The 26,493-nt window shown below is 42.9% G+C and overlaps 1 protein-coding gene across 2 annotated transcripts in view; it reads right to left on the bottom strand.

Annotated features, from left to right (window-relative positions):
• Nucleotides 1-26,493, bottom strand: part of ENOX1 (ecto-NOX disulfide-thiol exchanger 1) — a 214,126-nt gene that overhangs the window by 30,936 nt on the left and 156,697 nt on the right. For both annotated transcript variants that reach the window (XM_065895901.1, XM_065895902.1), the window contains one exon: nucleotides 5,284-5,386. In XM_065895901.1, the coding sequence (XP_065751973.1) occupies nucleotides 5,284-5,386 (103 nt within the window). The remainder of the gene's footprint in view (nucleotides 1-5,283; nucleotides 5,387-26,493) is intronic.

Raw genomic sequence — 26,493 nt, 5'->3', positions numbered from 1 at the left:
TACATGGCAGGCCACCAGCTCCCAAAACACAGTCCCAGAGGTGACTGCTCCAGTATCACCTTGGATGTTAGTTTTACAATAAACAGAATCTCTGTGTGTGAGGACAAAGATTCTGTCTTTTGAACAGGCTGCCCAGATGATTCTTTTCCACAATGAAGGCTGGTAATTTTTAGAGTAGGCTCTTGACAAATGTTTGTTGATTTACTGATATGGACATTTGTGTCTTGGAAATAAGATTTAGGTCAATGACTCATTCTTTATGGTCAGTAGCTTTCAGACAAGAACACACTCCCCGGATTACTTTTCTCAGGTGGACTAAATATAGCCTCAACTCTATTCACTGAAAACACCAAAAAGTCGCCACTCAACCTTCTTTAAGTGTTTTTCTCTACATCTCCTTCATCTGTTTCCTAACACCCATGTATAAGGGGGGACATTTCCAATTCAGATATAGGCTGGCTGTGAGGAGATGGGTTAAATGGTGAGAGTGATGGAAATGGTGGTGGTGGTGGTAGGAGGGGAGGGGCTTGATGTGAACAGTCACCTTGGTTCCCCATAATATGTATGTCCTGATCCGCAGAGGAGTCACGATGGTATGTGAAGAAGCTTGCCTGATCGTTAAGAATGTGAGGATGGTTCTCCGGGGCCTGGGGGAGTCTGGAGCAGCAACTTTATAAACAGAGCTGTTGAGAAGGTTTTGACTATATTTGGATGGGATTTACAATGATGACCAGCATTGACAGGGTGCCTGTCAGGGCTGCTGGGATTGGAAATGTGTTGTGTTGGAATTAATTAAAGAGCAAGAGAAGATGGAGTGATACAGACCCAGGGTTAGACTGTCAACATCTCCTCAGAAGAGCTATTTGCCTGTCAATAAAAAATTTTGATCCATTCTCCTTCGTAACAATAGCCAGGGGTTTCCAACCAAACACGGCTCCAGAGCTTTGGTCCTAAACCAGAAGTACTGACTCATCCTCTCCCACACAAGTTCAACGCATGCCAAATCCAACATGTAGGGCACATGTGGAAGGAACGAGGAGCTCTGGCATAGACACTAGGCAATGTCAAGCTGACCTAATGTGTGGTTAGCATACAGTTTTGAGATATAAAATGCTACCCTCCAAAACTCCCATAAAAATGTAATTCTTTTAGGTTCAATTATATGCCAACCTGTCTTCACAAGGATTGATTGCATAATAAATAATCTAGCAATCAATAATGAAGTGCTTCCTAAGGGCCTAGCTACTTTAGTTGAGTTGGAACATAGCGCTTGATGCTACGTTCACTGTCAAGCAGAAAGTTTGGTAGCATGGTGGGTCTCCCAAGGGACTCAGGATCGAAATCTGCAAAGCTCCAAGTAGTGTTACTGATGAAATTCCATTGATCTTCTGTAATGTATATAAAATTTATATGTCTTAAAGACACCAATTTTATAAGACGGTCGTGAGACTCTCTGGAAAGAATATACTCTTTTGTCCGGATAAATTAATGTCACAAGTAACTAGGACTGCTCATTATTTAGGAAGCTGTAGCCTCAGTTTTATGTTTTCTGTAGATGAGATCCATCTGAATAGCTTATCTTTCACTCCCCTTTTCTCTTCCAGGCAATCAAGATTTGTGCCACTGTGCATTTTTTATATAACATCTGTGTGTCCCAACAGGGGGTTACCTGAATATATTTGCGTATAGCGCATCTACACGTGCTGAAGATTTTGCCGATAAGCATTTCCAATACAAGGGAGATTTTCTGCTGTGCTCCTAGCCTTTCAGAGTGACTTAGAGCAGGCCTACCCTACATATGGGTTTAGTTATTCCAAGGGAAGATTCCAGGGAAATTGCAGAGTATTCCTGACCCCTCCAGATGTATCAGAAGTCCAGGGGGCTCCCAGAATCATTCTCCCCACAAGTATTCTTCAGAAAAGAGTAGCCCCAGCACCAGAAACTCCCTTCTCTCTCTAGCCTGGTCCAGAGCAGTTTTGGACCCATATTCTGTCATTCCGTCTCTATCACAGTCCTTATCTGGATTCCAGAAGCTGCAGGAGAGGTCTTTATGGTCCCAACATTTAGATTTCTACAAAACATGAACGGCCAAACTCAATTAGCAGAGAGGCACGTTTAATGGCGGGGACAACTGCACCCTTTGGCAAGATCTGTTTAGCCAGTCTTGGAAACTCTTCTCTACCCTGGCATTCTTTTGAATGTTTACTCTCTCTTTGACTACAAAACAGTGTAAGTACCTAGGAATTTGGGGGTAGGGTTTGGGCAGGAAGTCACATCTGTAATAAAACTTACATTAAACAGAGTAAAATAAAATATTGTGGTGGAGAGGTAATGGAGAAATGGAGGGAAAATTAAATTCCTAAATTTAACCAAACCTTAAGTCTCCAGCCTCCCTTCTACCTAACAAGTCTCATATATTCATTCAAATTGAGTGTCACATGCTGTTTTTCTTTTGTTCAATGCTGAACTTTCAAATGCTAATCTAAGGGACCAGTTTAAGAGACCAAAAGTGAGAGAAAAGGCCTGGAAAATTTGGAGTTGGCTGTACCTAATTTTTATTGAAGATCCCGACTTACTAAATTTTTAATTCCAAACACAGTTGAATTTACCAATTTTTAAGTTTTTTCTAATATTAGAAGACCTCAGCAGAGTTGACATGTTATAAACGTAACCCTCGTATTTACTCCCATTAACCTACAGTGTGTAAAGCATATTGTTTTTAAACTTGTGAGGTGGCTGATTGAAAAAAAATGTTTGTGTCGTGTGTGTGTGTGTGTGTGTGTGTGTGTGTGTGTGTACACATGGTCCCCAACTTACAATGGTTCAACTTAACGATTTTTTTGACTTTATGATGGTGCGAGAGCAGTACACATTTAGTAGAAACCATAGTTCCAATTTTGAATTTTGATCTTTTCCCCACCTAGTGATATGCAGTATCATATTCCGATGCTGGACGGCGGTATTGAGACGAAGTTCCCAGTTAGCAACGCGATCATGAGGGTGAACAACCGACACACCATTCTGGACCCACACAACCAATTCTGTTTTTAACTTTCAGCAGGGTAGTTAATAAATTACATGAGCTATTCAGCACTTTATTATAAAATAGGCTTTGTGTTAGATGTTGCCCAACTGTTAGCTAATAAGTATTCTGAGCGTGTTTAAGGTAGGCTGAGCTAAGCCACGACGTTTGGTAGGTTAGGTGTATTAAATGCATTTTTGACTTACATATTTTAAACCTATGATGAGTTTATCGGCATGTAACCCCATCATAAATTGAGGAAGACCTGTGTGTGTGTGTGTGTGTGTGTGTGTGTGTGTGTGTGTGTATGTGTGTCCGTGTCTACACCTAGAGTAATTTATATATAATATAAATACTGTAAATAAATTTATTATGTAAAATAACATAAAGTGTGCGTATATATATAATCTATCCATCTATCTATATAGACAGTAACTATTTAGCAGATATTGTAAATGAACTAAGTTCTCCAAGTAGAACATAAAAGGAGAAGCAGAGGTCTTTTGTGAGAGGAAGGAAATAAAGAAAATGGATACCCATTTCCATTTTTTTACCATCAAGCGGTCTATATTACTCAGACTTAAAGAGGGAGAGTTTACAGCAGATCATTAATTACGTGCTCTGTTCATACCCTGAAAGTATCATGGGGGAAATCACAACTTTGTCACACTGAGCGAAAGAGAAACAGTTGTCAGAGTTTGACACATTTTCCAATAGGAGAAAAATCCAGTTGCTAACTGCATACGGGTTCATTTTGGGTTCCTGGAACCGATAGCACATCAGCATGTCTTATGAAATTTGTGCACGGCATGTTATCACAGCTGTATATCATCACAGAGGAAAAGAAATAATTGGTTTTCCTTGGAGTAGCTCTAAGTTGATGTCATATTCAATAACCTTGTAGTTGAGAAAATCTATAGATGATGGATGAAGTTGGGACTCTCTTTTGAATTTAATTCCTCCTGTGCCAGCTTCTACAGGACCTGATGCACCTGTCATTTTGAGGTGAGTGCATGCAATATTTAGAAACTGCAACCAGGCGGTACTCCTGCCAGATAACGAACCACAGAAGAACAGTTTGTCTCGTGTACAACAGCCTTGTTCCTCACTCTTAATCATTGCCATAGAGGAGCCAGGCTAAACTTGGACGCTAACACTGGGGTCAGTGCCAAGGTGCAGCTTGGATCAATGCTGTGCATCAGGGAGTGAAGCTGGTGGCTTCTCCTTCTCTGGATTTGAGAACTCTGGAGACGGCCTTAAATATACAGGCTTCGAAGGTGGGGTCCCAGGCACGGTACCACCACAGCCCCACTGAGAAGACTTCCTTATGAGACTAAGTACTGCTTTTGTATACGCTGATCACTATCAAGTGGGGACAGGGTTGGACTGGGAGTCTGGGGTTAGCAGATGCAAACCGGTATATATACAGGATGGATAAACAACAAGGTTCGACTGTACAGCACAGGGGACTATATTCAATATCCTGTGATAAACCATAATGGAAAAGAATACGAAGAAGAATGTATACATATATGTATAACTGAGTCACTTTTCTGTACAGCAGTAATTAACACAACATTGTAATTCAACTATACTTCAATAAAAAATAAATACATAAGAAAAGAGAGAATATTTAGAGCTCTCTCTGGTCCTGACAAAGAAAAAGCCAACTTAGATATATTTCGTGGGGCAACTGAATATGTTTAGGTGAACAGCAACTTCCTTGCTTCTTCCTTCCCCTTCCTCAGTGGCCAGCTCGTCTTATTTATCTTGGATAAATGAGTCCAGACTTGGGCAGGGAAGCCTGGCTAGACTGTCCTAGATTGGCCTAGCACTGTAGTCTAGATGTCCCTGTATCATCAGCATTTCAGGTCTGGCCTTGGGACTGACCTCAGGACGTGGCCGCTCCTGAGCCTGGGGATCTGGCTTGGTGTGAAACTTTTGCACTGAACCCAACCTGGCGTCCAGTTGTGTCCACATTTTGAAATTCAGATTTATAACATGTGACATGCAAGTTAATCTGTTTTCCTCGTACTCAGTTTTACGTTGGATAACCAACTAATATACATAGTTACAGAAGAGCAAAGTCCCTACTGGCTTGCATGCCCCTAATTTGAAATGTGTATAATACAATCTTGATGAAGTTAATCCTACCTCTGACAAAGCTTTTAAATTAACAAGTTGGAGGTGAATTACTTAAATATTGTGTAAGTGAATTATTACCTATGAGAGAACAGATGAGGAAAACAGAAGTTCCTTACCGATCAGCAGAGCTTCTTTCTCTGATTTTAAGCCTTGGCTTCTTTTCTCAATATTGTTCTCTCGGTCTTGGTTGACCAATGCGACTGTCAACACATTAATTTCCTATAAAGTTCAAAAACAAAAACATATAGGCGTTTATGTAGATTCTGTGCATTCCAACAAAAGCCACCAGGTCTTTTAAACTCTATAAAAGAGGTAATCACGTCCATTTATAACTGAAGATCAACTTTTATAAGTGATTGATCTATTTGCCCAAGAGTAGAAGAGTAATTCTAAAACTTAGCCTCCTAGCTACTGCTCCCAGCAAACTAAGTAACTCTTTGAAAAAGTGGCACATTTTGTGCAATTATCTTACCTTTTTAATCCATGTTTTGATAAAACTGTTAGCAACAACTATTTGACTTTAGCTACTTTAACAAAGTTTTTATTTCAAATATGAAAAAATTTCCTGAAAAGCATATACAGACTCATTTATAATACTATGCAAGTAATTTGTGTGAGTGTGTGGGGAAGCAGGGCCTATTGGGAAGGTGAGATAGAACTGTCGTTAGGAGTGTTTAAGGTGAGTAAGTCTATGTCCTTATACATAACTGCAAAAGGTAGATAAAGCAAAGGTTGGTGAATCGTTTTCTCTGGAAACTAGAAATGAAGAATTGTACAGCAAGCCAGTATGTGAAACATTGAGGCTCGACTATTTTTAGTTCTTTTAGTATTATTATTATTATTATTTTGCGGTACGCGGGCCTCTCACTGTTGCGACCTCTCCCGTTGCGGAGCACAGGCTCCGGACGCGCAAGCTCAGCGGCCATGGCTCACGGGCCCAGCCGCTCTGCGGCATGTGGGATCCTTCCGGACTGGGGCACGAACCCGTGTCCCCTGCATCGCCAGGCGGACTCTCAACCACTGCGCCACCGGGGAAGCCCTCTTTTATTATTTTTAATTTAAAAACAGAGAAAAAGATTTAACTCATATTCTCCCAGACTTGATATTAGGACTCAAAATGGAGAATGATTTAATAGGAGATCAAATTTAATGATCAGAGACCTGCATATATGGGATGGTAGAATCATTAGGGTAGTGGAATCTCATTGGAGGGAAATTTCTCACTTAAGATAGGCCTTAAAGAAGGACTAGCACATTGGACAAAGAGTTAAGGATACTGTTTCCATTAGATGATAAGGACTCTGTCAGAAGGACAAAGGGTAGGTAGGGAGGGACAAAGGACAACTTAGATGGCTTGGCAGGTGTTCCCAGGACTGGAACTGGTTACAGGATAGATATTTAGCTAGTTTATATAAATTAACAGAGTTGGCCAAATAAAAGAATATAGGAAATTATTGGGAGCATTTTGAGCATGTAAAGATTCTACCTGAAGGCACTCAAATTAAGACTGGTCCAAGGCAAGTTGAGCCAGTTAGACTTAAAAGGTCACTAGAAAGATGCTCTTATACTTCTAAAAAGGGATCTTGGGAGGCAGTCCCAGTAGAAACACAATCCAGAACTTGAAAACAACAAACCCAAAGGTGTATGTAGACGGGATCAGAATATTTTATAAAGAGAAGTCACAGGGAATTCCTTCTGTGATGAAATAACATATGGATGTGTTTTAACGGCTTGAAGAGGTATAGGAGGAAACAGAGCAGAAGGGGAACTCTCATTTCCATTACAGTCAAAGGTGTGTCCAAAAAAAAATACTAACTAGGATGATGATTGTATTATTTAAGAAAAATATAAATAATGAAGCTCATGGATGAGTGGAAACGGTCTCTCCAGGAAGGGGTGATCTGTTAACAGCCTGGATGATAACTGGGTTCAAATGAAATTACTGAGGAGAGTTTAGCAGAGAACAGGCCCACATTAATTGCCAACACTGAGTGGTGTCCTGAGGCCATCACACAGTTAAGGATCCAGGTTTTTTAAGGAAAATGAACCACAGAGGGCAGGCAGCGCATCAGGAACCAGCAAGAGATGGCAAGGGCAGGCCAGACTAAGCCTAGTCAAGGTGCTGTAAGGCTCCTGTCCCCATGTCCAAAGCTGGAGTCATAAAGAAAGGGCACTTTGAGCAGGCTCCAGCAGGTGCTACTGGATCAACAAGTCTACAAGGAGCCAGACAGGCCTTACCAGTGACTGCTACTTTGACGATGTCTTAGGGCTGGCTACATGAGGATGGAAAACTAAGAGTCTGTGGAAATATTTCTTGAGACTGAATATTGCAGCCTATGCTCTGCCGACCACAAATGGTGCGTTCCTGCATGGTCCTCGTCTGTGACCACGGAGTAGACACACCTCTCTGCCAGGCTCCAACAGCAAGCAGTGCAGCAGGCCTGGCCCAGCACAGAACCAAGGCTTGGCAGATGGTTCAGCCTTTGGGTACCACTGTGAGTTCTGTCCAGGGTGGAGATGTTGCTGCTTTTCTGACTCCCCCGGAGGGAGAAGAAGAGCTCTGCCAGGAAGCGGTGCTTAAGCTCATCAGGCAGGTTCCAGTTACAATTGCATATTGTAATAAGGTGGCTTCAAGAGCCTACAGAAGGGGAACTCTCATTTCCATTATAGTCAAAGGTGTGTCCAAGCACGTAAACAAGAGACTTGGGTCTTTAACGCCATTTAGTGAAGTGGACCAACTTGTGACCATTCAAAAGCGTTACTACTGACTAAGCGTCCTAGAGCCTAAGCCTGCCTCAGGCATGATGTAAAAGCTCAGATCCTTCAGAAAGAGACAGACAAATACCATATGATATCACTTATCTGTGGAATCTAAAATATGACACAAATGAACTTATCTACGAAACAGACTCACAGACACAGAGATCAGACTTGTCGTTGCCAAGGGGGAAGGGAGGAACTGGGGGAGGGGTGGAGTGGGAGTTTGGGATTAGCAGATGCAAACTGTTATTTATAGGATGGATAAACAACGATATCCTACTGTATAGTACAGGGAACGATATTCAATATCCTGTGATAAACCATAATGGAAAAGAATATGAAAAAGAATGTGTGTGTATATATACACACACACACACACACACACACACACACATATACATATATATGTATAACGGAAGCACTTTGCTGTACAGCAAAGATTAACATTGTAAGTCAACTATACTTTAATAAAATAAATTTTTTTAAAAAGTTCAGACTATTGCTGACAGAGTCACAGAATTAATGAGATGGGTGAATGCTTTTGTTATACATTTTGCCAGAGACATAACTGAAAGTTAATATGGGTGTGTTTTAAGGGTCAGAAGACAGGACAGTAGTTTTAGATAGCCACTTGACGTGCCGTGCTTTTTATCGTTTTCCACTAGAACAAAAAAGGCGAGAAGTATTGTAATGACTCACTGGTTCCTTAGAAAAGTAAAATTAATTTGATTTGTCTGTATTTGTAGTAGAGTTGTTTAATTTAACAAGAGAATTACAGTTATTAGTAGGTGGCGAGTTTGGGGTTGTCTTCAAAGTAGATATAAGCGATATCCGTACCCTCTTTTTGTGTTTTCATTTAGCTAAACTATCATCCAATGTCTGTCAAAAGAGCTCCATCATTATAACTGGTTGAAGGGAGTACACAGAGAGAAGGTGGAACTAAATAATTCCCCAAGTCAAACCCTTCTTGCATTTAAGCTAAGCCTATTTTTACTTTCAGCCACTCAAGAAATATTTATGCTGCATATATATTACATGCCTACCACATGCCAAGGAATGCTACGTTTTAAATGATACTGAGTTTAAAAGTGGCAAGAGGTGCATGCTTGCCAGCAAGCAATTCTTTTTTTTTTTTTTTTTTGGCATGGAAGATAACTACTCCCCATGCTCCATCCCCCCATACCCAGGTAGTTATATTTTAATATTCTAAAAATCAAGAGAGAAAAAATTATCCAAAGAAATTCATTTTTTTAACATCTTTATTGGGGTATAATTGCTTTACAATGGTGTGTTAGTTTCTGCTTTATAACAAAGTGAATCAGTTATACATATACCTATGTTCCCATATGTCTTCCCTCTTGTAAAAGGTCTGTAAGAAAGCTTACAGGAAATGTCAGTAGATGGAGCTGGAGAAGTAGGTGGACCAGGATAAGGAGCTTGGATTTTACCTGGAAGGCTTAATGAGTGAAGAGTGTTCAACACAGGAGTTACACGAACAATTCTGCATTTTAGGATACTGGCTTGCAGGAGGGGGAAGTGGGGGCAGGGATGCCAGGTTAGAGCCTATTGCAATTGTCTATTTAATTCTGACCTTTTTATAACGAGGGTAGAACCCAAGTCAGTGATGTGCAGAGGGTGAAACGTAAGAGATATTTAAGAGGTAGAGCTAAAAAAAATCCAATGACCTGGTGGATGAGGAAAATGTTGAGAACGACTCAGTGCCTCCGTGAAAAGGAAAATACAGAAAGAAGCAAGTATGGGTGAAGATAATTTGTCCAAATTTGAGCTTAAGGTTTCTATGACATATTGTCAAGATATCTGAGAGAAAGTAGGATCCACAGGGTTTTGAACTTCGAAGCAAGGCCCTGACAGCTCTTTTATGGCCCATTTCCCAAGTTAGTGTTTGTAGCACACAACCCTGATGTCTCCTTCTGGGACAAAGAAAAGGCTTGCTTATTGGTTGACATAAAAGAGGTGGCTCCCCCAAGCTCACTGTTCCTCTCCTGTAACATAATCCACTGTATGTTCAAGCTTCCATCTGGGCCCCTCTATCGGGGCATGATCAGCCTGTAAGATCCGTGAGGATAAAGCTGGTGAAGCCAGGACCACTGTCTTAGGAGCACAGGATAGAACCTCAAATGGACATCTGCCAAAACCTTCTCTGAGAACAACCCATCACAAAAGGGACAAATTGACCATATGGGAGCACATTTTCAAGGATATCAGAGGATATCTAGTTTGTGCTTCATCTCTAACTCTATAAATCCATGCTTCAAGTCTAAGTCCTGGTCCTACCTTAAGAGTTTCACATTCTCTACCCAGAATGTTCCAACTTATCTCTTCAGTAATTGGGGAATACCTTTTACTGGGATGTTGGATCGTAAGTTAGAAAGACTTTGCCCCTTTCTTAAAAACTTCACTGTTCTTTTGACTCATTCAAAAGAACAGTGGGATGTTGGATCGTAAGTTAGAAAGACTTTGCCCCTTTCTTAAAAACTTCACTGTTCTTTTGACTCATTCCTACCCCAAATCTCTGGAATATAGAAAGAAACTTCCATCATTAGAAACGTAAAATTAGTAGACTCTTTATCTTTTATCACATACACATCCTTTACCCTGATAGTTGTAATATGCCCTGAAGAATTACGTGTCTACTGGTGTAGGTGTTCCAGGTGCTTAGAGATTGCAAACTGGACGTGGATCAGTGCAGATGGAGGTTATTAAGGACAAATTGTTAATGGTGTACAAAGTATACGGTAGGGAGGAAACATCAGGATGGGGATCGAGGGTTTCCGCACAGTGAGATCAACAGGATTATGAAATAGTATTCCAAAGGAAGTGGTGAGAACACCATTCACTTGACACAGTAAAAAGCACTGCAGACTAGAAAATGCACAATAAGTAACAATTCTGCACTTGGCAGGAGAATGAACAAGGTTATCTAATAAATCTTTTCTCGGTCTACCTTTTAACTCTAATTTCTGTGATACTTAGAAGGAATCATTAAAGGGCTGCAAGAAGAGGTTTTTCAATATCTGAAACTAGATATCATGGAGTTTTTTTTTAAGACTTCTTAAAGGTTAAGCTACTCAAAGGCACAAATTTCCCCTCGAAGAGTCCTTGTCAATTACTTTAAGAAATGGTCAAAGTAGTTTATCCATTTAGAAAAGCTCTTTTTAAATAACTTACTGAGCTAGAACTGTGCTTTGCTTTTGTTTTGTTTTTGTTCCCCTACGCCTACCCAAGCCCCTAAGAACCAAGAATACGGTTTCTTCAGCCTGATAAAAGCCTTTCGTTCTTCCTTTCACTTCATTATTCCTGTGACCTGCTTAACTTTAGTGCTATTTGCTTTCTGCTGCAAAGCCTCTCGAATACATGGTGCATACCCACTGCATCTACTGTCTCACCACCTGAAACCTCAGCTTTCTCATTAATCACCCGATGAAACTGTCCTCTGAAAGATTTTCAGTGACTATTTTCTCAGTCTTCGTACCATGTGATATTTGACATCACTGACTCTGTCCCCTTAAACCACCTGCCTCATTTGCTTCTGTTACATAAGAAGTCCTGGTCTTTTTCCTCCTAATTTTTTATTTCGTCTTCATTGGTTTTTTTCTTCCCTCTGCGGGCCCGGTACACATGGATAAGAAGGTTACTTTCTCCTTTTATCCTCTAACTTTGATACTTTTGCCAAAGCTCAGTCACCACTTTTTCTTCTCTGTTTCCTTTGATCAGAGTTCTTTCATTCTCACGGGTTCAACTATCGTCACACTTAACTCTTTAACTTCTGTTCCTTATCACCAACTGACCACTGGGTTTGTTTGCTTGAAATGATCACTGCCCATTTCAAATTCAGAATGAGAGGTGGTCATGAGGTGGTAGGGGACATACTACATGCTTAAGTTTTAGCCTTGGCTCTTCCACTAACAGTTAGTTGACCTGGGGCAAGTTATGCAACATCTTTAAGCCTCAGATCAGTTGTCTAAAAATGAGCGTGCTGGGTAGGGTCCACCATCTCTGAATAATGCTTTATGGAACCCCGTCACCTCTACAGAGGTGACATGGAAGGTCCAAGGAGCGGATCGCTAGAATTCCCACTCCATTACAACTTGCTTCTGTTTTACAATACAGGACTTCTATTTAAGGCTTCCTTGAAAGGAATGTCCTTATTTTGAAAAATGTGTGAATCCAAGTCCTTCCTGATGTGGTGGTTCTTCTAAAATTCTGTAATTTTATGGCTAAAGTCCAATTCACCTCACATGTCAGACTGCATTTTCCTCTAACTTTTCTGTTTCTACTAGTAGCGCCATCATTCTTCCACTTGCAGGCCTTTGATTCATTCTCTTCTATCCCCTAAGGCCTCCCTAGACCTGAATTCTATCAAGTATCTGTGAAATGTCTCTCATTCCCCTTCCCCATTTCCACTACCAGCGCTCTACTGTCCCTTCTCCTCGTTTCTTACTTGGACCACCCCAAGAACCTCCTACCTTGTCTATGCCTTTGGTTTCTTCCTCTTCCAGTCCACCTTACCTGATATTACCAGATCAGTTTCTAAAATGCCGCTTTCATCTTGTCAATCTCCAATTTAAAACTCAGATGCTTTCTGATAACCCATAGGAAAAACTCTGATGCTTTCCAATAACCCATAGGAAAAACTCCGATGCTTTCCAATAACCCATGGGAAAATCAGATTGAGCCTGGCATTCAGGTTCAATCCTACCGATACAGCCTATCTCCTTTAGATGTTCTGTCCAGTTACGTTCATAGAAAGCTCTCTCCTTTTCTTCACCACCTCCGACATATATTTTTATACATAGCACAAGTCCCGTATCTCTTAAGGGCATTTATTCCAGGCTATTTGTACATTTTCCGTATCTCAGCACATTTCCCGTCACTTCTGTGGCAGCTGGCCACTTATACATTTGGAATAAACCGAATCACCTGTGTTTGTTTCCTCAACAAAACCGCCAACTCCTTTAGGCCACTCACCGTATCCAAGCAAGTGAGACAGCATGGCCGAAAGGGATCCGTGTTCTAATTCTGTCACCGTTATTTATGTACTAGATAACTTTAGGCAGGGTATCTCTGAACTTTCTTTTACGTAAATCATAGATAATAACCTATACCTATCCCCCGGGGTGCTGTGAAGACAAAATGTCATACGTGACATGGTGCTTTCGAAAACTATAACCTTCCAGGAAGGCATCACTATTATTAGGATTGTTACTCACTTTTATTATCCTCAGGACTGAGTGGATACAGCACAGGTACATAATAAATACTTGGGGTACTAAATCTAGGTGAGAATTCTGTATAAGACCCTGACCACAATTATATAAAAACATGTATGCGAAAGTGATAAATTGTCATGGGATTCAAACTGTACATATTTTCTGTTTTCTAAATGTTCTGTGGCACTGTTCTTCTACTGCTATCCTTATACTTTAAAAAGAAATAAAAAGAAGCCTATGACAGGCAGATGCCATTTTGAAGAGCTATATGTAAGCACAGCCACTAGCTGACTACTTGACTGAGTGGCATACCAAACGACATCCTCCCCACACCACACACGTATGAAATCTACCCTGTGGCCCTCCAAGGGCTGGCGGGCCCTACAGCTCCTAGTGCAAGGTGAGTGGGGCAGTTGTCAAGATCCGCATGGTAAAGATTCCCCATGTCACTTCCCACACCGTCACCACCACACCATAAGGCCTTACTCTTAGACATCACACTCCATGGAATCAAGGGCCCCGTAGACTATGGTCAAGATGCCACTTAGCTACTTCAGTATCCTTTACTCAGAATTTTTTCAGTGTACCCAAAGTAATCCATCAAGTGACAGGCCAGTCTCCACTAACCTTCAGGGATTCCTCGTAAGATCAGAACCATGGTCGGAGGAGGAAGGGGGATGGGGATACGTCTCACACTTTCCTTTATGAGCCAGTGACTGTCACGTTGCAGGTGGCCAGTGGCTGATAAATGAAGGAACGGCCCACAGACAATGGCCTGGAACAGTGAAAGAAAAATGATGGATCTGGACACAGAAGACTGGTTCTAATTGCCACTCGCTGTGTACCCTTGTTTCATGATTCCTGTTTGTAAAGAGAGGGATTTGAAGCAGATGAGTTCTACAGTGTCTTCTTGCTCCAATATTTCACCTCTGCTGTGTGCCCTTTTCCCTGACTTGGAGTTTCCCTTCAGAGTAAGGCAGCCAACTTGGTACTGACAAGGTTCACTTATCCTGGATTTCAGTGCCAATAAAATTGGAAGGAAGAGAAGAAGAAGAGGGAGGAAAAAAACATTTAAAAAGCAAATGGGTGAGAAAAGGATTGATGAGAATGAGTAACTGAGTAAGCTTCAAAATTTCTTACGGTTCAAGGGAATGCAGGATCTCGGGAATTTTCTGTGGCTTAGAAGTCCCAAGGCCTCACTAATCTTACCAGTTGCTGAAGGTTGGTACTGCCAGGCCTGAGGGTCATGGGTCCCCACCCACCTGTCCCTTTTCTCAGAAGCCTTTGATGTCCAGGGTCTGCAGAGGGGAGCCTCAGAGGCCTAACAGGTTTCAGCCTCAGAGAGACCATTTGAGAGCAGATGTGTGGAGCGCCAGCCCTCAGCCAAGAGTTAGTGATTCATCACAACACTAGCACATTTTACACACTGGGATACGAGCCACCGCACTGGGCTTCAGTTGCTGGACTCAGACCCAGAGTGCATGCATTATGTCCTAAGACAACTCCAAGATTTTCTAAGATTTCCACTTGCAAAGATTAAAATCAGTGAGAACTGGTTATGCATCATGAAAAGGACCCTTTAAGGGCTTCCCTGGTGGCGCAGTGTTTAAGAATCCGCCTGCCAATGCAGCAGACACAGGTTCGAGCCCTGGTCCAGGAAGATCCCACATGCTGCGGAGCAACTAAGCCCGTGCGCCACAGCTATTAAGCCTGCGCTCTAGAGCCCGTGAGCCACAACTACTGAGCCCGTGTGCCAGAACTACTGAAACCCGCGTGCCTAGAGCCTGTGCTCCGCAACGAGAAGCCCGCACACTGCAGTAAAGAGTAGCCCCTGCTGTCCACAACTAAAGAAAGCCCGCTCGCAGCAACAAAGACCCAACGCAGCCAAACATAAATGAAGAAATCAATTTAATTTAAAAAAACCTTTAAAAAAATAAAAAGGACCCTTTAAAAAAGAGAAAACTCACTGTGGTTTAGTTACCAGAGATATCCACGTAAAGCATTTCTCCTGGTGGCTTTCTTTTTAGATCACTCTTGGTTATATTTATTTAATAAACACATATAGTGCTTAATTTGTGCAGGTAGTAGTATAAGAACTTTACAAATATGAACTCACCCAATCCCCCTAACAGCTCTAGGAGGTCAGTACATTTTACAGATGAGGAAAATGAGGAATGGAGAGGCCAGGGACTTGTCTAAGGTCACACAACTAGTAAGAAGCAGACTCAGGATGTGAACCGATGCTGTCTCACTCCAGACTCTTAACCACCATGCTGGGCTGCCTCTCTTGAATGGACTGTAATGTCAGCCTATTACAGTCCTTGTCAACTGAAAAATGCCTGTTGACCACTGGGACGCCATCCCCTTCTGAGGGCTGCCAGCAGTCCGGGCCTCTTGGGGGGCCAGCAGGGGCTCCATGCTGGCTGATGAGCGGTGGCTCGGGTGCAATCGTGAACGCAAAGGGGAGCAGAGAAGAAAGGCAGCAGGGGCCTGGCCCAGGAGCAGTGTTAGCTGGGATGGGCCTGGCTCTCTGCTGCTGTTAGGTGGTGACACCTTGTCCTTTGGCCAAGTGTGACTTGTAACAGGCACGCGGTTTGGAAGATGTGTGCAGGGGAAAGCCGAGGTTGAGGCAGCGCTCCAAAGACCAAATGAGGGCCACGGGCAGGACCGGCCAAGCAGATGAAGAGACTCGGGCAGGGGGACTGGGGGAGCCCCAGCTATACCCCAAGTATGTGATAATAAAGCAGAACCACTGAGGTGATGGGATAAAAGAGAAAAGCGGGGGATACAGAAGCCATTCTAAAGGAAGAATGGACAGAGGAAAGAAAAGAATTAAAAGCTTTTCAGCAAAGTCTGGACCACTAGCAGAATAATGATGCTAGAATCAGAGGTCACAAAGAATGAGAAGTACTGGCTCCAGTATTTCAGAAATACTGGATGTGAGGTCTTGGAAAGGTAGCGGGAAATATGGGTCATAGGCTCAGGATAGCATCTGGGCTGGCAGGGGCTCTCCAGCCCATCTGCCGTCTCTCCCCCGTCCCACAGGTAACAGGGGAGTTGTCCTTGCCACCCTCAGAGTGTCTCTGCCTGGTCTTCATGTGCCTGCTCTACCTGCAGTCATTTCTCTACAAAGCGACAGTGTCCTCAGTTGCTAGCACAGTCCCCTGCACGTGGTAAATCTTCAACCAATATAGTTGGTTGAAAGAATAAATGGTAGACTCTCGGTAATATTTGTTGAATGAATCTGTTATTACCCAGAGAGGATAAACTTCATAGGTGAGACCGACTGGCAGTCACAGGATATGGTCAGTACCCTTGGCTGGGAGTGATTTCCCAGAAGTCTAGGAGGACTACATATAATGCAGAGGGGAAAAAACAATGCAGTCGCTTTGGGTATTTTACATTCTTCTGGTCCCTAAATGTATTTGATGTAGCATCATTTTAAAGTAAAATAATTTCTTTACTACTTTAGATTTAGACAGTAAAAAGTTAACTTTGAGTTTGTATCTATTATTAGTGCTTTCAATATTTTTTATTTTTTAATTTTTAAAATTTTTTTTTATTTTTTGCAGTACACGGGCCTCTCACTGCTGTGGCGTCTCCCGTTGCGGAGCACAGGCTCCGGACGCACAGGCTCAGCGGCCGTGGCTCACGGGCCCAGCCGCTCCGCGGCATGTGGGATCTTCCCGGACCGGGGCATGAACCTGTGTCCCCTGCATCGGCAGGCGGACTCTCAACCACTGTGCCACCAGGGAAGCCCTTCAATATGTTTTTAAATTAAATATTAACTTTTTTTGGAGAGACCATAATATAAGCTTATAAACTTTTCCCTTTCTTTTCCTGTTTCAAATTTAAGATAATTCTCTAGTTCACGTTCTTTTTTTTTTTAACATCTTTATTGGAGTATAACTGCTTTACAATGGTGTGTTAGTTTCTGCTTTATACCAAAGTGAATCAGCTGTACATATACATATATCCCCATATCCCCTCCCTCTTGCGTCTCCCTCCCACCCACCCTATCCCACCCCTCTAGGTGGTCACAAAGCACCGAGCTGATCTCCCTGTGCTATGCAGCTGCTTCCCACTAGCTATCTATTTTACGTTTGGTAGTGTATATATGTCCATGCCACGTTAATTCTTAATAATAACGTTTCTTGGTTTTCTCTTTACAAATATATATACTGGCAGAAAACGTACAGAATATAGATTTTAAAAATTAATTGGAATTCTACTGCTCAGATATAAGCACTATTAACATTCAGATATTTACCTTTCATATTTTATATATAACCCTCCTCCCACATACTCATATATAGAGTATTACGTAATATATATACACACACATGAATGTATATATATATAGTTGTGTGTGTGTGTATATATATAGTTGTGTGTGTGTGTATATATATAGTTGTGTGTGTGTATATATATAGTTGTGTGTGTGTGTGTGTATATATATAGTTGTGTGTGTGTGTATATATATAGTTGTGTGTGTGTGTATATATATAGTTGTGTGTGTGTATATATATAGTTGTGTGTGTGTATATATATAGTTGTGTGTGTGTGTATATATATAGTTGTGTGTGTGTATATATATAGTTGTGTGTGTGTATATATATAGTTGTGTGTGTGTGTGTATATATATAGTTGTGTGTGTGTATATATATAGTTGTGTGTGTGTATATATATATAGTTGTGTGTGTGTGTATATATATAGTTGTGTGTGTGTGTATATATAGTTGTGTGTGTGTGTATATATATAGTTGTGTGTGTGTGTATATATATATAGTTGTGTGTGTATATATATAGTTGTGTGTGTGTGTATATATATAGTTGTGTGTGTATATATATAGTTGTGTGTGTGTGTATATATATAGTTATTTAATTCTTATTTGAAAACACAGGATTATCCCACATATACTTTTAACAAGAGAACCCTGATAGGAAGGAGTCATTTCAATTTTGTAATGTTTTCCATTAAAAACTAAGAGTATACTCCTGCCTGGATCATAACTTAACTATGGCTATCACAGTTCACACCAAGCTTAAACTATGGTCTCAAGCTGGTGATGAGATGCCTTTCTTTTGGCATAGTTTTGTGACAATCATATTAAATAAAAGTTATGTAAAAATGAGAAAAAAAATCTTCTGTATTCCTTTAGCTCCATTCATTATTTAAAGGGCAGGTTGTAGTGTTTTTAGTTTTGCTATATGCTGCCATAAATGTTGCCAAGTGCAAAAAGATACACTTGATCTTGTGTGTTTCTCTTCAATACGTAAAAAATGGGACCCATGCTACTATATCCACACAAGTGAGGCTACCCTTCAGAGCCTGAAAAAGTACTGACGTGAACAATCTCCTTAACCAATAAAAATGGAGCAGCAAACAGAAGAAACTAACGCGAAATACTTTAAAATGTATGTACGTGCATCCAGAATTAGTCAGTTTGATTCATCTTGTATGATACTGACTCTATTGTTGGTGAAGATTAATTGTGTTGCGGTGCTCTTGGCATGTTATTTTCCCAGTCCATTTCTCAGTATGACATTTCGTATTTTTCTCTGCTACAAAGCACTCACTATCATAATTTTCACCTGCTGAGTTTACGTTACTAATGATAATATTAAAATTCAGAGTCTTTTTGACCTGTACAGAGGTAAATTAGGTCATGAGAATAGATGGGATGCAATCTGATAAATGGGCAAGAGAGACATTTAATTATTATTAAAGTAAAATCAAATTTTACAAGGTTTGCCAGCCATACTGTGAGATCTCAGTAAACATTAGACAGTCTCCCCTCCCTAACACACCAAAATCCAATTCTCTCTTCTCACTGCATTCTTGCATATGCCACCTATGAGAAATACTCCAAGAACAAAGTGGTCTGGATTGCTGGTGCATGGTTCATGGTGGATGTAGAATTTGGGGCCCTCTGAATTAAAAAATAGTATGAATAAGGGCAGTGATTATAATAGTTAGCTCTTGCTGAGTGCCTGGTAGATGCCAGGTGTTGGTCCTGCTCTTATCCCCATTTTACAGATGATAAAATCGAGGCACAAATAAGCTAAGTGCTTTCCTCAGCTCACATACCTAGAGAGCAGTGGCTGTAAGACCGGGCCCCAGGTAGCCAGACTTTGGAGCTATTAGTCTAAACTGCCTTCTGTCCAAGTTACCTCTCAGGGAGTCACAACTTCTGGACTTCGTTCAAGCCCCTAATCCCAGGCCAAGTCCTTTCTTTGCTGAGAACACCGAAGCCAGTGTTTGGTGATTTCCCTTTTCAGCACCTGCTGTCTCCACAAGGGGCCATGTGCTCCTTGAGGATGGTGACCAGGCTGTGCTTGTGTGTGCTCCCAACACACAGCACTCTGTCTACAACACTGCACTGCCCATTGTGTGGACTTGGGTGGACACAGAAGCACCTAGTTGTGAGTCCACGTATCTTTTGTGCATTCTCCAAAGGGCTGTGATTTCTTATAAACCAGAGCCTGGCAATTAGTAACTGTATATTTTCCTTTGGGGATCGAATCACAGCAAAGTTCAACATTTAGACTAAAGTCTCTGGACACCTCAGTTCAGTATAGTTCGATTAGAATTTATCGAACCTCCACCACTCTCTCATCCATCAGATATGTATTGAGCACCTACTATATGGTTGGTTTTGTGCTAGATAAGATTCAAAGATGAGTAATAGTGGTTCGTGCTCTCAAAGAACCTAAGAGTCTAGAGTATGTAACAGGCATGTAAAATATATTGAAGGACAGTGTGATGTAACTATGACAAGGAAGCCCCTAGCAGCACCTGACCTGAACTGGAGTGGACAGCAGGCAGTAGTTACCCAAAATGTGGTCTGCAGACTGATGGCCCTGGGAGCTTATTAGCAAATTCTCAGGCTTCAGCCCAAACCTTCCCAATCTCAAACTCTAAGGGGTGAGCCCAGCAATCTGTGCTTTAAGAAGCTCTCCTTTTGGTTCTGTTGCTTACTAAAGTTTGGGAAGTATTGCCTTAGAGAATGTTAAGACTCACAGACGCATAGCCATAGGCAAAGAAAACTTACACCAAATTAAAGCTGTAACATAAGAAAGCTGGATGAGTGACCCCTACCACCTCAATTCTAACTTTCACAGTCGGCAAGACCTCTGTACACATCTGAAACTGAACTGCAACGAGATGTGCTTAATCCTTAAGATCACCTGCAGATAATATAGATAAGGAAGTGTTTGCATTTCTCACCTAATCAGGCCAAACAGATTCACAGAGCTGTCTGAGGTGGCTGGAGTTTCTACCTCCACTCAATCATCAGTCAACAAGCGTTATAAATGTATTACAGATGTGCCCACCTACACAGGCTCATCACTCTGTTAGGTTCTGTAACACACACCTACACATTACCTGCCCTTAAGGCACTTACACCTGAGTTGAGAAGCTAGGCGTATCATAACTGGGTAGTTCAGAATGTTTGGGATAATGATAACTACTGTGGGAATATTTAGAAGATGGTAATTGATTTGGGCTGATCTTAGGATAAGACCCCAAGAAGTAGGAATTGAGCTGGGCTTCAACACAGCAGAATTTGCACTGCCGGCAAAAAGCATGACATCATAGATGGAGGAAAGCTGAATTACCAATAAAAATATCTAATTATTTAGAGTTTTTCATGTATGGTGCACCTAGCCGAATTTGACCTGTTGACTAAAGTCATTTCTTCAGGATCCCAGGTCAACAGTTATTCCCAATAGCAGGCCAACAGTTATTCTGTTCTTACCAAGGGGACCAACTTGAATACTGCTGTGTACAATGTCCAGGAACAGGCTTCCCTGGTGGAGCAGTGGTTAAGAATCCGCCTGCCAATGCAGGGGACACGTGTTCGAGCCCTGGTCTGGGAAGATCCCACATGACGCGGAGCAACTAAGCCCGTGCGCCACAACTACTGAGCCTGTGCTCTAGAGGCTGTGTGCCACAACTACTGAAGCCTGTGAGCCACAACTACTGAGCCTGCAAGCTACAACTACTGAAGCTCGTGCACCTAGACCTGTGCTCCACAACAAGAGAAGCCACTGCAACGAGAAGCCTGCGTACCGTAACAAAGAGTAGCCTCCGCTCTCCGCAACTAGAGAAAGCCTGTGTGCAGCAATGAAGACCCAACGCAGCCAAAAATAAATAAATAAATAAATTCATTTATTAAAAAAAAAATGTCCAGGAACGATACCTAAGCTTACAGCGGTAAGACATGTTATACTTGTGTGCATGTGTGTCAGTGTGTGTGTACGTGTGGTGAGGGGAGTGGGGGATTAGACCCACATAGGTTTGGGGGCTTTACGTAGGTCGCACTTGCAGACCTTTCTCCTAGTCTCAAGTCATCTTTCTCAAAGCTGGCAATGGCAAGAAACTGTGCAAATTAGATTCTGAAAGTCTCATAAACGTAAGTAGCTCATCAGCATACACCGAACAGTCTGGAAACTGTCCAGACATGAAAGGCACTCTGAAATCTCACAAGGAAGCTGACATAACAATACAAGTGACGGCGATGCAGCATCATGGCCACAAATCTGCCCTACAAGGGCAATTTCAGGGCTGGGGAGGCTGAGGCTTAGAGGATTTTCTTGGGAGAAGGAAAAAAAAAAGAAGAGAAATCTTAAAACAGCAACAACAACAAAACCTATGAAGTGTTCCAAGGCTGATGAGTCTTTCTAGAAAGAACGTAAGATGTGAAGGCCTCTTCCACTGGGCAGGGGCAGTAGCTTTCCTCCCCAGCTCAACGTTTGCTCTGCCTGAATTAGGAAGAAAGACATGGAGGGAGTTCAGGCTGAGGTGTGGCCTGAGGAAGTTCCAGGTGGCTACAAACAGGGTGCCTGGTGCCTGGGAGAGCAGTGTGGCCGGGTGCCCCTCTGGGCGGGGTGGGCAGGCCAGGAGGGAGGGAGGGGAGGCTGCATTTGGCACGAACTCACAGCTGGGGCCGCTTCCCACCTCTCAGGTCCTAGACAGGGTTGGGGGAACGGAGAGGGGCGCCTCCGTCAGGGCAAGGCTGAACGAGTAGAACGCACTTCCCTTGCTCATGGGTCCTCTGAAATGTCCAAGTAGTATTTCCAAGTCTGACCTTTGTCGTCACCCCCAGGAAGCCCATCAATATTGCATCTGCAGGTTAACACCTGAGTTGTTTGCTTCGAAGTCCGGGATAAACTTCTTCTGGGGTAGAGTTTTCATTACGTGGGCATAGTCGTGCAACTACAGACACACCTCTGGTGAAGGCCGTTTCGCTTCTCGAGTTGGCGGGGATGGGTGGGATGGTGGCGGCAGCAAGCGACGAAACTTAGGAAAACTCTTCCCGGCAGTCTTCTCCGCCCCCCTCCCCCTTTTTTCTTCTTTCCACCTTTCCACCTACTTTCCCCTTCTCTGTCCTCGTCCTTACACGTTTCCTCAAAGAAACACCACCGTCTAGTGAGTTCTGTGGCACTGTGATGGATGAGGTCTGGAGATGAGCAGTGTGTGTGGTGAGAGAATGACTGCCCCGTGCAGCGTTACACAACCCTCCTGAGACCCAGGGAGTGCTGAACAGAGAATCCTTGCAAGACCAGCGTCAAGACGGTGAGCCGGGCCATGCTCGCCCCAGCCCTGGCCGGCACATTTCACACCTCTTCCTTTCCTGGTCTCTGTGGTTAGCAGAAACTGGGAGTGTAGAAATCACTGTAGAACATTTAATGTTCGAAAAACAATAAGTGTCTAGGAACATAGAGAACTAACACCAGGGGACGCTCATCTCCTGGTGAATCCCTGTTCCCTGCTGTTTTCAGGTCACTAATCCTGGTGATATGTCAGCAGGAACCGAAGCTGTGTGAAGAGAAGGAGGCGCCCCACTTTCCCCTACCATCTTCCAGAGGCACTAGAACAAAGTGCTTCTGTCCACATTTCGGGCTCCTGGCTTTTTCCACAAATGCTCCTCAACTTTCTTCCTGTTCCGTTTTGAGCAGCACATCAGGCAGTGCTAAGCTGTATCTCCTGGGAGGCCTGGTTCCCGTGACTGAGCTCTCTAGGTTTATTACACTTTAAAATGATACTGCCTGCACTCAAGTCATGTCTGTATATTCCTGTGTGCATCTCTTGTTGACGGTTTTGAGTTTCCATGTATCTTCCTGGCCATATTAGAAATAAAAAGTTAAGCTTCTGTTTGGGCTTAGAACTCATGTTGTCCTTGTACTTGGACATTCTTCTCAAACTCATGTATTCTCTGGAGAGGGTGGGTAGGGGTGGCCTGGGTTTGGGATCCACACAGAGAACAGGTTCTGCCATCCCTAGACCACCAGGAAGACGCTCTAGTTCACAGCACAAAACCCCCAATAACATGTCTCAGTATCATTCTTCTAAATCATTCACGAAGGCTATACCATTTGCCTTTCTCTGCAGAATGCAGACATTCTTGGGAGCCATTTTCATGTCCTGTTGAAGAACTCAGTATTCTATGTGGTCACATTCAGACAGTATTACTGGTTGTCTAGCTCATCACTTACCATGTAGGGGCTGAGCTTTAATCTTTGTAAAGAGTTAGTGGATCTCCCTCTATCCCTAAATCCCATTCTAATGGAAAAGCATCCCCATTTCAAAAGTGCTTAAATGGTGGATGGATTAACTAATCCACCATTAAAGAATACTCATTGCACACTATCCATGGCAGCAAAAACAAATGCTATTTTAAAGGCCCACAGCAGGGACTGATTCAATACGCTACAGCACATCTGTGGCATGAAGTATTAGGCAGTCATTAAAAGTTGTATCAAGGAAACACTTAATAACATGGGGAACTGCTCATGATTTACAATGAAAAAAAATGTATGGCTGTAAAACTGCCCATATAATATGCTGTAAGTTTGGTAAAAATGTATATATGTGCACATAGGCGAGGCTGAAGGAAACACAAGAAAGTGTAAACACTGATTTCTGAGTGGTAAGATTGCAGGTGATTGTTTTCTTTATATTTTCCACAAAAAAGAAAATGGCTCTTTTAAGATAAGAGCATTTGTGTGTGTGTGGGTATTGGATTTATAAAAGTTACCAATCTTCCATTCTAAACAATTGCTTTTGCTTCTGTATCACGTAGGATTATCATTAACCTTCTGGGGGAAGTATAATTGACTCCAGAGTGGAAAATCTTGGTTTCAGATCTTGATTTTAGCTATATAGGTATCCATGTCTGTGTCAGACCATTTCAGTCAGCACTGAAATTTATGTCTACTTTGGCTGTTTTCATGTCTCCAAACCCAACCTGTCAGCTTTATTAAACATGCACTAATCCTATTACACGCTCCAAATCCTCTAATGGCCAAGCAGGTCCTATCAGCTCCCGTCCTGACAAAAAGGCCTAACTGTAGGCCCAGCTCCAGCTGTGGAAACACATGGCGGGTTGGCAGTGAGGCTCCTGGTAAGGAAACTTCTCGAGTGTTTACTGGAACCAAAGACACTAACCCTGAAGCCAGCTTTGTCCAACTTTGACAGCAGTTCCCTCTCTAATCCTTCGTTGGGGCACATGCTGAGAAGAGAGTTTATGAACAGGGTCTCCTCCGACCATCAGTCCTTTCCGAGGGGGCTGGGTTGGGATGTGTGTGGTTTTTTTCACGTGCAATTCTGGGTTTCACAGCAAATGGCGGGGATGCGGCTAATTCACAGCAGAAAACATGGTAAACTAGCTGGAAGAAGGCAGCTGGGTGGGCGCAGGAGGGTGGGGTCGGGGTAGCGGTGGGAACGGAAGCACCAGCAGAAGAAAAGCAACGTTACAGAGGCTGTAACTGGAACAAAAGGCCAGAGGCTGGGTGTGAGCATTTAATATGTGAATGGGGCCATACATTACAGGCTAAAGGAAGCATCAGTCCATGAAAAAGGATGGAGCAATAATAATACCCAACGCTTCCCGGCCACGTCAGCACTGCTTAGCAATGCTCACGATAACCCTACGAGGTAGCTGCAGTCACTACCTTTGTTTTAGAAGTGAACAGAATGGTGGCGCAGGGTGCGATGAATGGCCCAGGGTCCCCCGGACAGTAAATGGCGGAACCAGGACTAAAGCCAGGCTACTCGGTGCCCAGATCTGTTCTTAATCTCTACATTCTGCTGCCTCCTTCAGTGACGACTTGTTGATTTACTGAGTCCAGAAGGGATGGAAGGCGAAGTAAGTCAGACAGAGAAAGACAAATATAATATGATATCACTGCTAGGTGGAATCTAATTTTTAAAAAAATGATACAAGTGAATTTATTTACAAAACAGAAACAGACTTACAGACATAGAGAACGAACTTACGGTTACCAAAGGGGAAACGTGGTGGGGAAGGATAAAGCAGGAGCTTGGGATGAACATACACACTACCACGTACAAGACAGATAACCAACAAGGACCTACTTAGAGCACAGGGAACTCTACTCAATATTTTCCGATAACCTCTATGAGAAAAGAATCTACAGGAATGAATATACGTATATGTGGAACTGAATCACTTTGCTGTACACCTAAAACTAACACAACAATGTCAATCAACCATACTCCAATAAAATTAAAAAAAAAAAAAAGGGCTTCCCTGGTGGCGCAGTGGTTGAGATGCCTGCCGATGCAGGGGACACGGGTTCGTGCCCCGGTCCGGGAAGATCCCACATGTCGTGGAGCGGCTGGGCCCGTGAGCCATGGCCACTGGGCCTGCGCGTCCGGAGCCTGTGCTCCGCAACGGGAGAGGCCGCAACAGTGAGAGGCCCGCGTACCGCCAAAAAAACAAGTAAATAAATAAAAAATAAATTAAAAAAAAGAAAGGGGGGGATGGAAGACTGTGTTGGAACACAGACTGGGGGCCTTCGTACAGCCTCAGGCAGCGAGATGGTGAGAGGAAAGACCCCCAGGGGCCGGAAGGACCGTGGCGTCTGCAGTCTCACCCCCGGTATCTGCAGGCGCACGCTCCCTGGGCCGGTGCTCCAGTTCCCTGCCATGCAGCCTGTGGAATGGGGCGAGGGAGGGACAGACCTTTGTGCTGAGGTGTTCCTTACTCTCTCCTCCAGTTCAAGGTCGGGGCCTCCAAGAACAGGCCAGAAGCTACAGGAGGGAAGGATAGAGCCTGAGTCGTCTTTGTCCTCTGAGACTATGGTCCCAGTTTCCGGTGGGGTTTTTCTTCAGCCTTGTTTGATACATCAGTATGTATATACTCTCTTGTGCTTAACGTACCCAAAGGATGGTACGCACGTTCTGCAGCTGGGCCAAGGGCTCGACGCTAGCAGAGGTTCCGCCATAGGCACCGTTAGAATACACGGTTAATGGCAGCTTTCTGCCGCAGCGTGTGCTAAACTTGAAGACTGTTCTGCACACGG

This window comes from Phocoena phocoena, chromosome 18, assembly GCF_963924675.1.
Source record: "Phocoena phocoena chromosome 18, mPhoPho1.1, whole genome shotgun sequence".
In the NCBI taxonomy this organism is placed as follows: Eukaryota; Metazoa; Chordata; class Mammalia; order Artiodactyla; family Phocoenidae; genus Phocoena; species Phocoena phocoena.
The sequence above is the reverse complement of the archived record's forward strand: the minus strand, read 5'-3'. Positions and strand labels throughout refer to the sequence as shown.